General features: G+C 38.9%; 1 protein-coding gene across 1 annotated transcript in view; it reads left to right on the top strand.

The window, feature by feature from the left end:
• LOC129557851 (protein FAM91A1-like) overlaps positions 1–14,366 on the top strand; it is a 35,336-nt gene that overhangs the window by 2,726 nt on the left and 18,244 nt on the right. The window contains 10 exon segments of the mRNA XM_088844582.1: positions 962–1,024; positions 3,225–3,284; positions 4,314–4,390; positions 4,895–5,007; positions 5,425–5,540; positions 6,363–6,475; positions 6,803–6,889; positions 9,298–9,430; positions 12,966–13,080; positions 13,082–13,112. Of these exon segments, the coding sequence (XP_088700708.1) occupies positions 962–1,024; positions 3,225–3,284; positions 4,314–4,390; positions 4,895–5,007; positions 5,425–5,540; positions 6,363–6,475; positions 6,803–6,889; positions 9,298–9,430; positions 12,966–13,080; positions 13,082–13,112 (908 nt within the window).

The raw sequence follows: 14,366 nt of genomic DNA on the forward strand, positions 1-14,366 counted from the left end.
CCGAAGAATTGATGCTTTTGAACCGTGGTGCTGGAGAAGACTCTTGAGAGTCCCTTGGACTGCAAGGAGATCCAACCAGTCCATTCTAGAGGAGATCAATCCTGGGTGTTCATTGGAAGGATTGATGCTAAAGCTGAAACTCCAATACTTTGGCCACCTCATGCGACGAGTTGACTCACTGGAAAAGAGTCTGATGCTGGGAGCGATTGGGGTAGGAGGAGACGGGGACGACAGAGAATGAGGTGGCTGGATGGCATCACCGACTTGATGGACATGAGTTTGAGTGAACTCCGGGAGTTGGTGATGGACAGGGAGGCCTGGCGTGCTGTGGTTCATGGGGTCACTAAGAGTCGGACCCGACTGAGCGTCTGAAATGAACTGAACTGAACTGATCTGAACTGATCAATTAGTTAATTTGGACAGAACTTAATTGAAAATATTTTGCTTTTACTAGATATACACTTTGCCTGAGAAATGGGCTATTGATAAGATCATTGATGCAGGCCCTCGACTCTCTGGATCACTAGATTACAAGGTAGTCCATAGTAAGTGGTTAGTAGAAATGGTCTTCTGTCAACATAAAAACTTATTTTAAGCCATCAACAATTAGTAGCAATTATTTATCAATTAGATAAGAATAGTAATATTTCCTCAGGAAGGTGTGGTATTGTTTAAAATGTGACCTTTGTCCATTGTTTTCCAGTGTGGCTGTAATTAGTCACATAGACTAGAAATTTATGTGAATGAATCATAAGAGAAATTTTGCAGTTCTGAGCATTTGAGGGAAACCAAGATTTTGAAAGCTCTGATAATAATGTTTTTCTTCTGTCTTTTTTTCACATACCATTAAGTTGTAAGAATCTTTATCTTTATGGAAAATCAAGAATAAAGTTTTTATTTTATTTTTTTAACTGCTAATGTTTACTGTTTCATCTAAAACAAGATACTTTTGCTTCTGTAGGTTTCTATAACAAAGGATTTGTTTATCTGGATGTACCAAGATCTGATGACAGTTGTATAGCAGGTGAGTATGTGGTAATATTTCTCAATGTTTTTTGAATGGCTGCTAGGGGCTGGGCAATGTGTATCACCCTAATAAGTTAGACACACATCATCCTGGGATCTTTGTGTTAGAATTTCTCAAAGAAAACCATTTCTTCCTTATTACGTTACAGCACATTGTGGTGATGTTCATCAAATTCCTTCTTTTTAGTTTTATCTTATGGTGGTGTAGACACTGTGTTAAAATAGAAATCCAAGGTAAATTTCTGAAAATCCTAAATCAAATCTGTCTTTATACATGTATGTCACCTTTTAAACCTTGTTCACTGCGTCAGTTTCTCCATGTATTCAGTAACATCACAGAATTGCATGTTGTTCATTTTTACCAGACATACCTGTGTCTTATTTTTTCATGTAATGACCGTCTTTTTTGGCTTATCTCTTTCTCCCTTCTTCACTCCCTCTCCAAGTCAAATCAGCATTAAGACCCTTGTATTAATACGAGGAAGTTTGGGGCTTCCCAAGTGGCTCAGTGGTAAAAAATCCTCCTGCTAGTGCAAGAGACACAGGTTTGATTGGAGAAGGAAATGGTAACCTGCTCCAGTATTCTTGCCTGGGAAATCCCGTGGACAGAGGAGCCTGGTGGGCTACAGTCTGTGGGGTTGCAAAAGAGACACCACTTGGCAACAAACAAACGAACAAGAACAACAGTGGTTTCAGTTTACTAAACCATTACTCTGTTGCTGGTTATTTAGATCATTTCCTTACTTCTTTATTTTTGTGATGTGGTTAATATCTTTGAACACAGTAGAGCTTTTTTTCTATAGGTTAGATTTCTTCCCAATTTGTAGAAGCACTTGTTACATTAAGGTTATGTATTGTAAGTGTGTTTTCCATCATACCTTTTCGCTTGTTTGTGATACCACTACTGAGTGATAGGGCTTATTACAGAAATACTCCCTCATATCAGGTGTGTCCTGACCTTTATGTTTTATTTGTGTTTATATGTGTTTATGTGTGTTTATGACCAGGCCTTCCTTGTCCTTTATTGTTTAAAAAATAATTTTCTTTGCTGTTTCCAGGTATTTTTCTTTATTTTTATTAATGTCTTTCTGAGTAGGTAATAATTAGGATTATAAAACACTAAACTTACAACAGAGTATAAAAACATCTGCTTCCGATGCCTGCCCTGAGTTACTCAATTTCTCTCTTGGCCACTACTGCTAAGTTGCCTATATACTCTCTCACAAACATACTGTGCACAAATATATATATATCCTTTTTTGTGTGATTTTATTCTTACACAGATGGTGTATCCAACGCATGCTTTGCTTTTTTAACTTAATATATATTGAAGACTATTCTGTATCTCTTTATGTAGAGATAAAGAATTTCTCATTCTTTTTGCCCAAATGTAAATTGCATATTTCTAACCTCTTAATGCCTTGGTTTCTTCATCTCTAAGATAAGGTATAGTTTTTAACAACTCTTGATATTAAGAGGATTAAGTGAAATTATATCTATAAAGCAGCTAGTAGTGTAGTCTGGTATTTAGTAAGCATTCAGTAAATTTTGACACTTCTTTTTCACATAGTTGATAGTGTAGTAAAAGAACTAATTCTATTAAAGGATGGGATTGCTGAAATATTGCTAAAAAGAAACCTTTGATCCTTGACAGTTCTTGGGTGATTAGAAATATGGGTAGCAGCAAATCGGAAAATGCCATGAGACAGAGCTGTAACTGGGACAGCCTACCCTGATGTGTGCATTGTGGCTCTTCACAGCGTCTTCATTCTGCTCACTTGTGTTTTGTCTTACAGCTCTCTGTTGGAAATGCTTTCAGGTTTTGGGTGCAGGGAGGTAGTGTTAGGGTCAGAGGACACAGGGACACCAAATCCTCTTGTGATCTAGGCACACATCTTCCCAGAATTCTTTTAAGGGAAGTGTGCCCACAGGGGAGACTGGCAAAGGCAAGCGTAGTGCCTCCTCATTATGGTTGGGAAGAGTAGCCTAGTACATTGGAGTAGGGCATCTGGCCCAAAGAGATGGGGAGAAGTGAGTACCAACTGCCAGCTGGAGAGTAGTGACTGGGCAGCCTCTTGTGCGGACAAAGGTTTTGACCCTCTTCCCATTAAGGAGGATACAGAATAGAAAGCCCCAAAGAGCAAATTACATCAGTGATAAACGTGGCAGTCACACATATGGGTTTCCCCTTTTGTCAGGATGGAGCGGGGATGATGGGATGACGGGCAGCGAGTTGATACTTTTTGTCCCCCTGTTTTGTATAGCATGGCAGCTTGCAGCCCTTGTTTCTCTGCTTCAGACCAGGCATCCTGCTGCCTAAGACCGATCAAAAACATACCCTTGGCAGGCTTCCCCATTCTGAAGCAACTACAGTCCCCCTGCCTTTCTACTGAGTCCACGCCTGTAAGCACTTCTCTGCCTGAGTAATGCTGAGCGGTCCCTGGGGGTGAAATTACTTTTATGGATTTATGCTCTGCCATCAGAGTCCACTATGTGTAGACAGCATTTTGTATCGGACCTTTACTTTGGGAGTTTTAGAAAAACTTGCAGTGGAGTTGATAAAATGAATCAAAGGCTGAATTCATTTCCGAAGTTGGAGGTCTCTTTTTGAATAGATATTTGAATTAAACTTTCTTCTTTTACAAAATTAAATTGCTGAGAAATGTCTGTTTTGTTTATTTTAGTTCCTCCTCTTGAAGGTTTTGTAATGAATCGAGTGCAAGGTGATTATTTTGAAACTCTGCTTTATAATATATTTGTGTCAATAGATGAGCATACTAATGTTGCAGAGGGAAGTGTGACAGCATCTTATGAAAGAATTTAGCCTCAAGATTATAAAATAAGTTTGTGTAAAGTAGATAAAATTATTTAATGATATAACTAAAATATTTAAAAAATCCGTTCATGGTTGGATCTTAGACCCTTAATATACTTAAGTCACTATTCTTAAGTTACTTCCTGCATATGTATATAGGTGTGATTTGGTTGAATAACTTTATATGATGACTTTATAGTAAAAGCATTGCAAACGACTGATCTAGAATTTTTTCATTTTAAATGAGAAAATTAAAACTAAGTAATTCTAATTAAAGTAGCTCAAATAATTATAATTCACACTAAGTTGTTAGGGTCACTACCTGGATTTGTACTACTCTGAATGTCTTCAAGATATGGAAAGAAGAAAATTCTGCTTACCAAATTTATTTAGTATTTCCATGATTAATAATTTAACTTTTGCTCATGATGGATAGGTTATCTATAACTGTTTATGATGATATACTGATAATTCTTAGGGTGTGAAATAATTTTTAATTTTATTGTCCAGCTTGCAAATGTTCTTGAGATAGACCTGTCTCTGGTTAAGGTATGTAATTTTCCTACTCTTTTTCACTCAAGTTACGAGCACTGAATGGATCATAGATCTTTGTCTTGATACTGAGAAGCGGAAGCAATGAGATGCTTCCAGAGTCAGAGGAAGCAGAGCAGAGCAAGATCAGAACCCTGAAGCAGTATCCCACCCCAGGGAGTGAAAGCTGTCCTCACCTGTCTGTGCTCAGCAGGGAGCAGCTGACCAGTGCCTTGTAATGAAGTCACAGTGTCTTGCGGTGATGTCAGTTAAAGCACCAACTCCCGCTTCTTGGGGGGTGGATCTAGGGAGGGCCAAGCCAGAGGGTTGGAGGCTTTCCCTCTCCTGCGTATGTGGAGATCTTAGGGGAAGACCAGGCCTACTGAAAATGGTTTTTTTCTGGCTATGGGATGAAAATATTTGAGGATCTCTATAAATGTAGTCCATAATAATGTTTTCTGTCTACAGACATTCTGACGTCTGGTTTATTTCAGATACTCGTTTCCTTTATATTCCTTTTAGAATGCTGTGTCAGTGTACTGCCGATTGGGGTTTGCCCACAAGAAAGGCCAAGTAATAAATTTGGACCAGCTTCATTCATCGTGGAAGAACGTTCCATCCGTAAACAGATTAAAGTCACTCATTTATTTAGTATGAGAGTTTTTTGTTTTGGGGAAAAAATACAATTTTATGTACAAAATTTTATGTATTCAGCAGATTGAACCCTATATATTAGTGATGTTTAATCTTGTGTGTTTTGGGATTTTTTTTAGAATCTGTTGAAAACTATGACACTTTCCCTAGAGAAAAGCTCATACTATATGTTATATACAAATTTAAAATGTTCTCAGATTCTCTAAAGCCCGTCCAAGGGTTTAGTTAAGAACCTTTGCTGTGGGTGCAGAATATTTTAGGGCTCTGTCTCAGTTTGGGGCCGGAATGTAAGAGTGGATTTAGGTGAATGTTTGTAACCTCAGTACTGACTTCAGTGGCTGTTTTTTATACGGTCATCTATGTGGTTTTTCAAAAGTGACTGTTTTCTTCATCAACAGGAGTACTTTAGATCCACAGAAGATGCTCATGTCGTGGGATGGCGGGGCAAGTAGGAGCCCTGTACAGGAAGCTTCATCAGCTACTGACACGGATACAAACAGTCAAGAAGATCCAGGTTAGTGGTGGCTCAGCTTGAGCCTGTCTGTAAATAAGCCGTGTGTCTGCACATACACTCATAAAGCTAACTCTCCAGGCTTACGGTTAATTTGTGATTTGGGCTGGATTTTCTTCACTCAGTATGTATCTTTGAGTCCTTACCCATATGCTGCTAGATCTCAGGGGCATAAAATTGATAGGAAATACAATAGTTTTCTTCTAAACACTGAATCTGGAGAGTGTAAGAGCCACCGCAGCGTGAGAGGCACTGTGGTGTTTGTGGGGAGCAAAGAGGAAGAGCCCTCCTTCTGCCCAGAGAGGTGTAGGCAGCCTTCGTGGAGAAGATGGTGTTGGGGCCGAGAACAACCAAGAGAGCGCCAGCTGGCGCGTGCAGGAAGACCACCGCAGGAAGGCCTCTAGGTACAGAGGGGACAGAGCATAGAGGACGAGGGGCTTGCACGTGGTTGTGTGGGGAGAGGAGAAGGCACAGTCAAGTGGCTGCTGTTCCTGCCCTCGGTAGTTCTGTTCCCTGGACCCGGCGACTTATCCACAGAGGTTAAGCTAGGTAGTCATTTTGATCTGACAGTGACCAAGTCGTGGTTTATTATTGACTTTCAGAAAGTTTACTGCAGAAGTGAATGGCTTAAAAAAAATTGTTTTTTTCTTTCTCTATGTTGGAAATAAGGTAGAATTGGGACCGCTTATGACTTACAGTATTGCCTATATTATGTACTTTTAATTCTTAAATAAAGTTGAAATGGAATACTTTCTCACTGCAAATGATAAGTAATGAACAGTTTTCATTCACTTGATTTTGAAACTATGATTTTTATCCCCCCAGCAGACACAGCCAGTATAAACAGTTTGAATCTGTCTACAGGATACACAAAGAGTATCGCATTCCTATTTGACTCAACACTTACTGCCTTTTTAATGATGGGAAACCTTTCACCAGTAAGTCAAATTGTTATTTAAATATAAAAAGGTTTAACAGTTAGGTCCATAATAACTCAGTGTTGCTAAATCTTTTTTTAAGTATTAAATTTGTTCCTGAAAATGCAGCCAGCTTTGTTTTATATTCTTTAGAGGGGTGTGGCAGCTTTTTAGTGAGGGCTGCTTTTGTAATTAGAAAAATCAACTCTTTATGCACACTTGAGGTTAAACATATTGGAAAGCATAGTATAAAGATAAGATGCTTAGCATTCAGAGGAAAGCTAGAACTTATTAATAATAGGCTCAAATAAGGTACATTTCAGTTTTGGTTTTGTTTCTCTATTTCAGAATTTGAAAAGCCATGCAGTCACAATGTTTGAAGTTGGCAAACTCTCAGATGAGTCTCTGGACAGCTTTCTTATTGAACGAGAAAAGGTAAATCTAGGTAGCTTATGGGATGTCAGGGTGTTTGGACTCTTTTCTTGCTTGATAAAACATCAGTTGTTGGTTATGTAGATTTTTGGTATATTCTTGCTCATTCCTACCTCATTCCCACCCTAAAACTGTGGCAGTCATTTAGGTTTAAACATATTGAGTGGATGAATGAAATTTGTGATTTTAAAAGAGTCATTTACCTCACCTAAGCTCTTAGGATAATTTGACTTAATGAGGAAATGGGGTACAGAAATCTTAAAGTCTATGTGCAGTTTTTATGCACTTTTCTAAAATAGCCTTTCTTTCTTTATTTTTTTCTTTTCATCGTGACTTAAAAAATCTACTCTTAAGCAATTTTTATTTGAAATTTTTGTTCCACTTAATCTGAAACAAAGTCCCTGGGTATCGTTTTTATGTCCACTCTCACTGTCCCTTTTAGCATCTTGAAGACTTCAGCCATATTTGTTTTTAACCATCTTTCCCCCCCACCCCCCCATGAGTACAGCCTAATTTTCCTTCATTCTAAATCTTGATCGCCTTTTTGATGTGTTTCATTCCCTGAGTATTTTATTCTGCCCTCTGTGCTTCTGTAAGCAAGTAGTTTGTGTGCCTAATCTGTTGTTTGATGAATCATTTCGGTACCTTCCTTGCTCTAGTGATGAACTCATGTATGTTTAGAGAATGTTTGGTAATTTTATACTTCCTTTATATCTCAAAAAAAAAAAATAAATAAACCACCATAACATTTTTCCCTTCCCACCTTCTCCATAGGATTTTTACTTTTTTAGTGCCTGAGATGATCCTTGTTATGAATTTGTCTCCTTCACTTTTATCTTTATATTTTCACTGTTTCCTCAATGTTTTTAATATCTTGTTTAGCCCCATTTCTTATTGTGTATCATCTTTTCCAATAAATTTTTTATATTCCAGCACATTTTAACATGCTTTCCAGCTCACCTCAGCTGGTCTTTTATCAAGTACAGCAAATTGGAAGATCTCTTTTACACTTTATATATCTGTTTTCTTTTTTACCACATAGACATTCTTGGAAAAGCCCTTTAGTCTGAAATTTAGTTTTTAAAACTAGTTTCTTAGCTATTTTTTAAAAAGCTTCATCTTGATCAAACTTAATTGGCTGATCTTGTTAATGTAATCCAAATATAATTAGTTATTTCCCCCTGTAGACCTGGCCTTCTGTTTCCTCTGCTGCTTCTGGAATGTGTGTGCTTTTACATATTAAATGGGTGACTGACTCAGTGTCAGAAGCGCATGCATTAAAATGCAAACCCGGTGAAGGCAGGAGTTCTGTCCACTCTTTTGTCCTTACATCCTAAAGAGGTCATAGCACAGAACCAGGGACTCAGTGAATCCTTGTTGAGTGATTTGAAGCTGTATGTTCAGCAGTACTGAACAGCTGTATTAAGTCACATACTCTGTTGTCCCTTGCAGAGTTGTGAACAGGGTGATAAAACAGTGGCATCATTGGTGACCATGGATTAGACTACTTGTCTAGACAAAGCAGAATATATAGATCTCAGAGTTTTTTGAGCACCCTGTTTGAATCATATATGGAACATATAATGTTATAATTTGACATGTCTTTGTTGCTGAAGTTGTTAGTTTTACTTTTTGGGGTAATTTCTGTCACCTTCCAAAGTATAATCGAATGGAAGCTCAACCAAGATTGAGGTTAATATGTGTTTCAGTATTGCCTGGGCAAATTTCTGACTGGCTGATTTTTCAGTTCAGTTCAGTTGCTCAGTTGTGACTGACTCTCTGTGACCCCATGGCCTGTAGCATGCCAGGCTTCCCTGTTCATCACCAACTCCTGGAGCCTGCTCAAACGCATGCCCATTGAGTCGGTGATGCCATCCAACCATCTCATCCTCTGTCGTCCCCTTCTCCTCCTGCCTTCCATCTCTCCCAGCATCAGGGTCTTTTCCAGTGAGCCAGCTCTTCACATCAGGTGGCCAAAGTATTGATGTTTCAGCTTCAGCATCAGTCCTTCCAATGAATGTTCAGGATTGATTTCCTTTAGGATGGACTGGTTGGATCTCCTTGCAGTCCAAGGGACTCTCAAGAATCTTCTCCAGCACCACAGTTCAAAAGCAGCAATTCTTTGGTGCTTGGCTTTCTTTATAGTCCAACTGTCACGTCCGTACATGACTGCTGGAAAAGCCATAGCTTTGACTACACAGACCTTTGTTGGCAAAGTAATGTCTCTACTTTTCAATGTGCTGTTTAGGTTGGGCATAGCTTTTTTTCCATGGAGCAAGCAGAAAACTAATTTCACAGTATGAAAAGACTGATTTTTAATAATGTCTAAATGTTTCTACTTTATGGTTATAAACCAGCATGAATGGCTTGGGAGTGGTTTTCGTTGCAACCCGTACGTTCTCTTGTTTCAGGTTCAGAGCGCTGGTGAAGGGGAAGCACAGAGGAACTTCGACCATGCGCTCACTCTGAGGAACACAATACTGTTTCTGCGTCATAATAAAGATCTAGTTGCTCAGGCTTCACAGCCGAACCAACCCAGTTATGGTACGATAGATATACTCGATTTTGAAGACATGATCCTATGGAACTTCTTTCTAAGAAATTAACAAGTCATGCTCACTTATTTAATCACCGCTTATTTTAAAAACATTTCTTGTTCTGTGAATTTCTTTGCTCGTCAGCCGTTTCTTAGATTACTTTCTCTCCTCTCTTGGTTGCCGCTGACATTTGTAGTATCTAAATGTTTTTAGCTGTCTGCAAGAAGAGTGGGAGTGTTAATTTGTTTAAGTAGCTGCATGGGATGTAGGCATCTGTAGATGCCTATCTACAGATGTGAAACAGGCATCTGTTTTGAGAAGTGGACAAACGACAAAATTTATTTAGGAAACATGAAGCATCAAGAATGAAGAATTCATTTTATAAAGATAAGAAACAGGGCCTTTGTGTTCAAATGCTGCTGTAATATTTACTGAAGTATTTTACTTGCTGCCTTGGTGTGCCTTCTCAGTTTTGTGATAGAAAGGGGTTCCCAGACTTCAGTTGAGTTGATAAAGTAGCTCCTGAATTGAGGAGTGGCCCCAGAAATGTGCTTTTACAAAGATGCAGCAGCTTGGGCACCAGTGTAAGAACATCCCACTGTGAATGTAGTCGCATCCCGTAGTCCTTGGACATTCATGGGAGTTGCCTTTTGGGGGCCTTGTGAATTCTGGCACCACTGTCACATTTGATTTCACGCATTCTTTCGTTTACCTCAAAGTTCTATTTTCTGGCCAAGAACCATCAGTTTCTTAGTCATATCCATTTTCATTCTACTTCTTTCACCAAGCATCTGGCTTTCTTTTCAGCTCAGCGAAAAACATTTAGGATGGAATCATTTGTTACTTCACAAGAGTTGTTGCGCAGGGAAGAACAAAAACTCTAGGTAGTTCAGCTGAGTGAGGCTAGACACTCAATACCTGGTGACCCACTGCTTCAGCTTTAGAGTGTTTGGTTCAGAGTTATGCTTTAACAGAATTATAAATGATTCCATGCTGGAGGTGATTCATAAACAGTTGTAACTGAGTATTAAGTCACCAAATACCAAGAGACTAAAGCTCTTTTTGATAAGCATTTATTGATAGTAATCATTATTTGGTTACCAAATATTAAATCATGTGACCTAGAAGTGAATGCCAACAGTCTTAAATATATCTCTGGATACACAAACCCTGGAATTTCTTGGACTTTTTAGTGATTTTCAGAGATAATGGGTTAGAATATTTTAAGTGTCCTACTGCCCATCATAGAATCCAAGAATGTTACAGAGTGCTAGTGACCAGCCAGGGGTAACTCATTTTATAGATAAAGAAATCCAAGCTTTTCTTTGTTAAATCTCCTGTGCATTTAGTCATTAAAGCTCATATGATTAGTAAATGGAAGAGCTGGGGCTTGAATCCACATCTCTTGAATATTTTCCATTTAACACGAAGGTTTTTATTGATTTATTCATGAACAGTCTATTGCTTAATGGGTTGGGTTAAACTTTTTCACAGGAATAATCTATGTATCATCAACAAAATGGTAAACCTAAACTTATTCTGTGTGAAAGTAAAGTATAATTTTAACCTTTAAAGCAGATTTAGTAGTTGACTGTTTCTGGAGCTTTAATTGCTTAGAATAACTGACGTGCCTCCAAAGTTAAAATGGAAGTAACTCCTCCCTCCCCTTGAGACCAGATTGGCAATTGTTTATGAAGTTTCATTCTTCTAACCAGCCTTTCTTAACTGGGACTCCTCATTAGAACCACAGAAGATGATTTCAGTGACTCTTTTCAATTTTTCTAATAATGATGTATAACTAGTACCATTTTCGATTCATAGAAAAGAAGGCCATTCATTCCAGATAAAGAATTAACTTTTTTTTAGGACATAATAAATACCCTCCATGTTAACAAAGTAGCTTTTTGTAGGTACCAGATGGGTTAACTCAGTCTTACTCCTTTTTAAAGGAGAAGCTCTGTAGTACTGGTGTTTAAGCATCTATTTTTGAATAGAAAGAATTTTCTTTTTATGCCATTAGCAATTTGTAGTCTGAGTATATCATGTCGTACTTGATATTCATTGTAAAGCAAAAAGCCTTGTGATGCTATCATAGAAGCAAACCTCTGATACTGTGACAGGACTAATTTCTTAGTAATCTTCTGGTTTTAGACAGCTTGAGGCACTGCTTGAAAAATGAAAACAATGTGTGGTCTAACTTAGTAAGATCATAGGCACTCCCCTTATTTGTGAGAGGCTAGACACAAACACCCTCCAGAATCCCTTTGCCTTGTATGCCCTTAGCTGGATTGCTTGTCCCCCCGATCATGCAGAACAAAACGCTTGCTAAACAAACTATGCTTAAGCATCTGTCCTTGTGATATTAGTGAATTTTGACCACCCAGTTAGTGTTTTCTGATTTCTACATTGTGTAGTCCACTGTTATTCCCCCCACGACTAATAAGCAATCTGTAGGGGAGACACTTTAAGACCATGCATATATCCTACTCTATCAGTGTTTCCTCCTAGATTTAGCATTCTCTGTTGATCCTTGTCTGAACCATTCTTTACTGTGATGGCTGCGAATTGATCTTTTTTGCCCCCAACTCCACCATTTCTTCCTCATTTAACATTTGGGACAAGTTTTCTCTTATATTCTCAGTATGGATTTATCAGTTTTTAATTTTTCAATGATTTATAACCAGTCATTATTGTCTCATTTTTTGGCTACTGTTGTCTCAGATTTGGCCCATGGACTCCTCTTGTCGTGCTCTGCCTCTATCTTTTTTTAATTTGGTGGGGAGTAATTCCTTAGTTTCTGACAAAGCTATCTTACTTTGTGTTTCTGCTCCAGCCTTGGAATCAGCCTCCTCCTCTGGTTTCTTTTAGTGGTGAATGGTATGAAAGACCAGGATCTTGGGTGCCAGTTGTACTCAGGGCTCCTAGGCTCTTTTAGCAAGCCATATCCTTTTTTAGATTCATTTTTGCTTAGAGGGCTAACTTGATCTTCTGAAGTTTCAGTGAACTCTTTTTAGAAGCAATAGCATTGGAAATTTCCAGAAGGATTAAGAGTGGGAACACTTAACATCTTTTGCATGCTGAGCTCATGCTTTATGGACCCCAGTTTAGGGCATGTGTTTCTAAATAGGAATTCTTGCCCCTCTGGTCAGTTCAGAATTTGGCTGTGAAGTTTTATAGAGATAAAAAATTGGGGGAGGGAAGGATGCAGCTTTCCCGTGGCACTTAGGCTTTCATAAGATGGCATTGCCATGATGGAGAGGAAGTAAGGTAAAGCAAACGTATTTAAAGTGAAAGGTTAGCTCGAAGAACACCAGTAGACAGTTATCTTTCTGGATCAGAATAAAGACTTTAGCTTTAAACCTTAGGAAGTCTTAGTTGACCTCCTAGGAAATAAAGTGCTTTTAAAAAGATACTCGACCTTGTTTTACAGACTTTAAGTTTTCATGTGAAACACTGAAGGCAGTTCTCAGTATTTTCATGCTCGGCGTCTCGTTTCACGCTGTCAGTCTCTCATCCTCTGTGTGTGGTTGATCGCAATCCAGGTTTTCCTCTGGATCTCCTGCGCTGTGAGAGCCTTCTTGGGTTGGACCCTGCAACCTGCAGCAGAGTTCTGAACAAAAATTACACATTACTTGTTTCCATGGCACCTCTCACCAACGATCCGGCCCATCAGCAGCTGCACCCCTCAGGTAAAGAAAGACCCACTGGGAAGCCTGCTCTGCCGCTGTTTTCTTCTTCCTCACGGCAACTTGAAGGGGAGGTTTAACAGTCTTATGTATTGATTCTCAAATTGTAGATAGCAGATACTAAAATCAACTCAGAAAGCAGTTTTGTACATATTGCTGTTGTAAGATGTTCAATTTGTGAGGTATAATTGGTACTCTCTCTCTATATATATACACACACATATATAATATACACACATATATAATATACACACATATATATATGTGTGTGTGTATATATATATATAAAGATGTGTGTGTGTATATATATATTGTCTAGTGCCCCTAGAGAAGGAAATGGCAACCCACTCCAGTGTTCTTGCCTGGAGAATCCCATGGACAGAGGAGCCTGGTGAGCTACAGTCCACGGGGTCGTGGAGACTTGGACACGACTCAAGTGATGAAACCACCAACCGCCATTGTTGAGTGATTAAGGACACATTTGATGACAGTTTTCTTCTTGAAAGCAGGATTTCAAAGAGAATGTTTTTGGATCCTCTAAGAAGGAAGCCTGGATTGCCTTGAAGGATAAGGTACCTTTAATGAGGAAGAAACGAAGTATTTAGGAAGTGGGGCTGTGATGCTGAATGAGCTGACAAGGAAAGATTATACTTGAGAGACAGAACTCTGGTCACCTTTAAAATCGTGACGATGACTTCTGGTCTTTGACTTTTTGGAAATAAATCAGTTTCATATATCTGGATACTTAGCAAGGCGTGTCCCATGTGACGTGTGCCATTTTCAAAGCGCCAGGATTGCACTACATCCTGCCTGGTTTCCTGGGTGTGCTGGGTTTCACTGTGTAGATGAAAGGAAGGGATTCCGGTACATGGATGATTCTGTTGCCTGTGCAGATCTAACTGCTTCATGAGCACACTCCCCGCTTAGCCTAGATTTGTCCTCTGTTCAGTGGGAGTGGGTATAGATTTGCATTTACTAATGTCTGTTTTATAATTCTCTGTGTCCCTTCCCCTCTGCCACACACGCACACTCCCTTCTACTCTTTAACACAGCCTCTGGGCGTAGTAGGAATCCATGAATTGAATGAGTGGTAAGATGGATGCAAGGATAGATAATCTCTCTTTTGATAAAAATTATTACTGGTAATAATTAACACTTTGATAGTGCTTATCTTGTGCTGCCAGGTACTGTTTTAAACTTTTAGCAATGTCCTGAAGAGGTAAGTATTTTGTTACTGTGTTCCAAATGAGCGAAAGG

Source organism: Moschus berezovskii, chromosome 16 (genome assembly GCF_049115385.1).
Source record: "Moschus berezovskii isolate FMDL1 chromosome 16, NW_MosBer_1.0, whole genome shotgun sequence".
NCBI classification, from domain to species: domain Eukaryota; kingdom Metazoa; phylum Chordata; class Mammalia; order Artiodactyla; family Moschidae; genus Moschus; species Moschus berezovskii.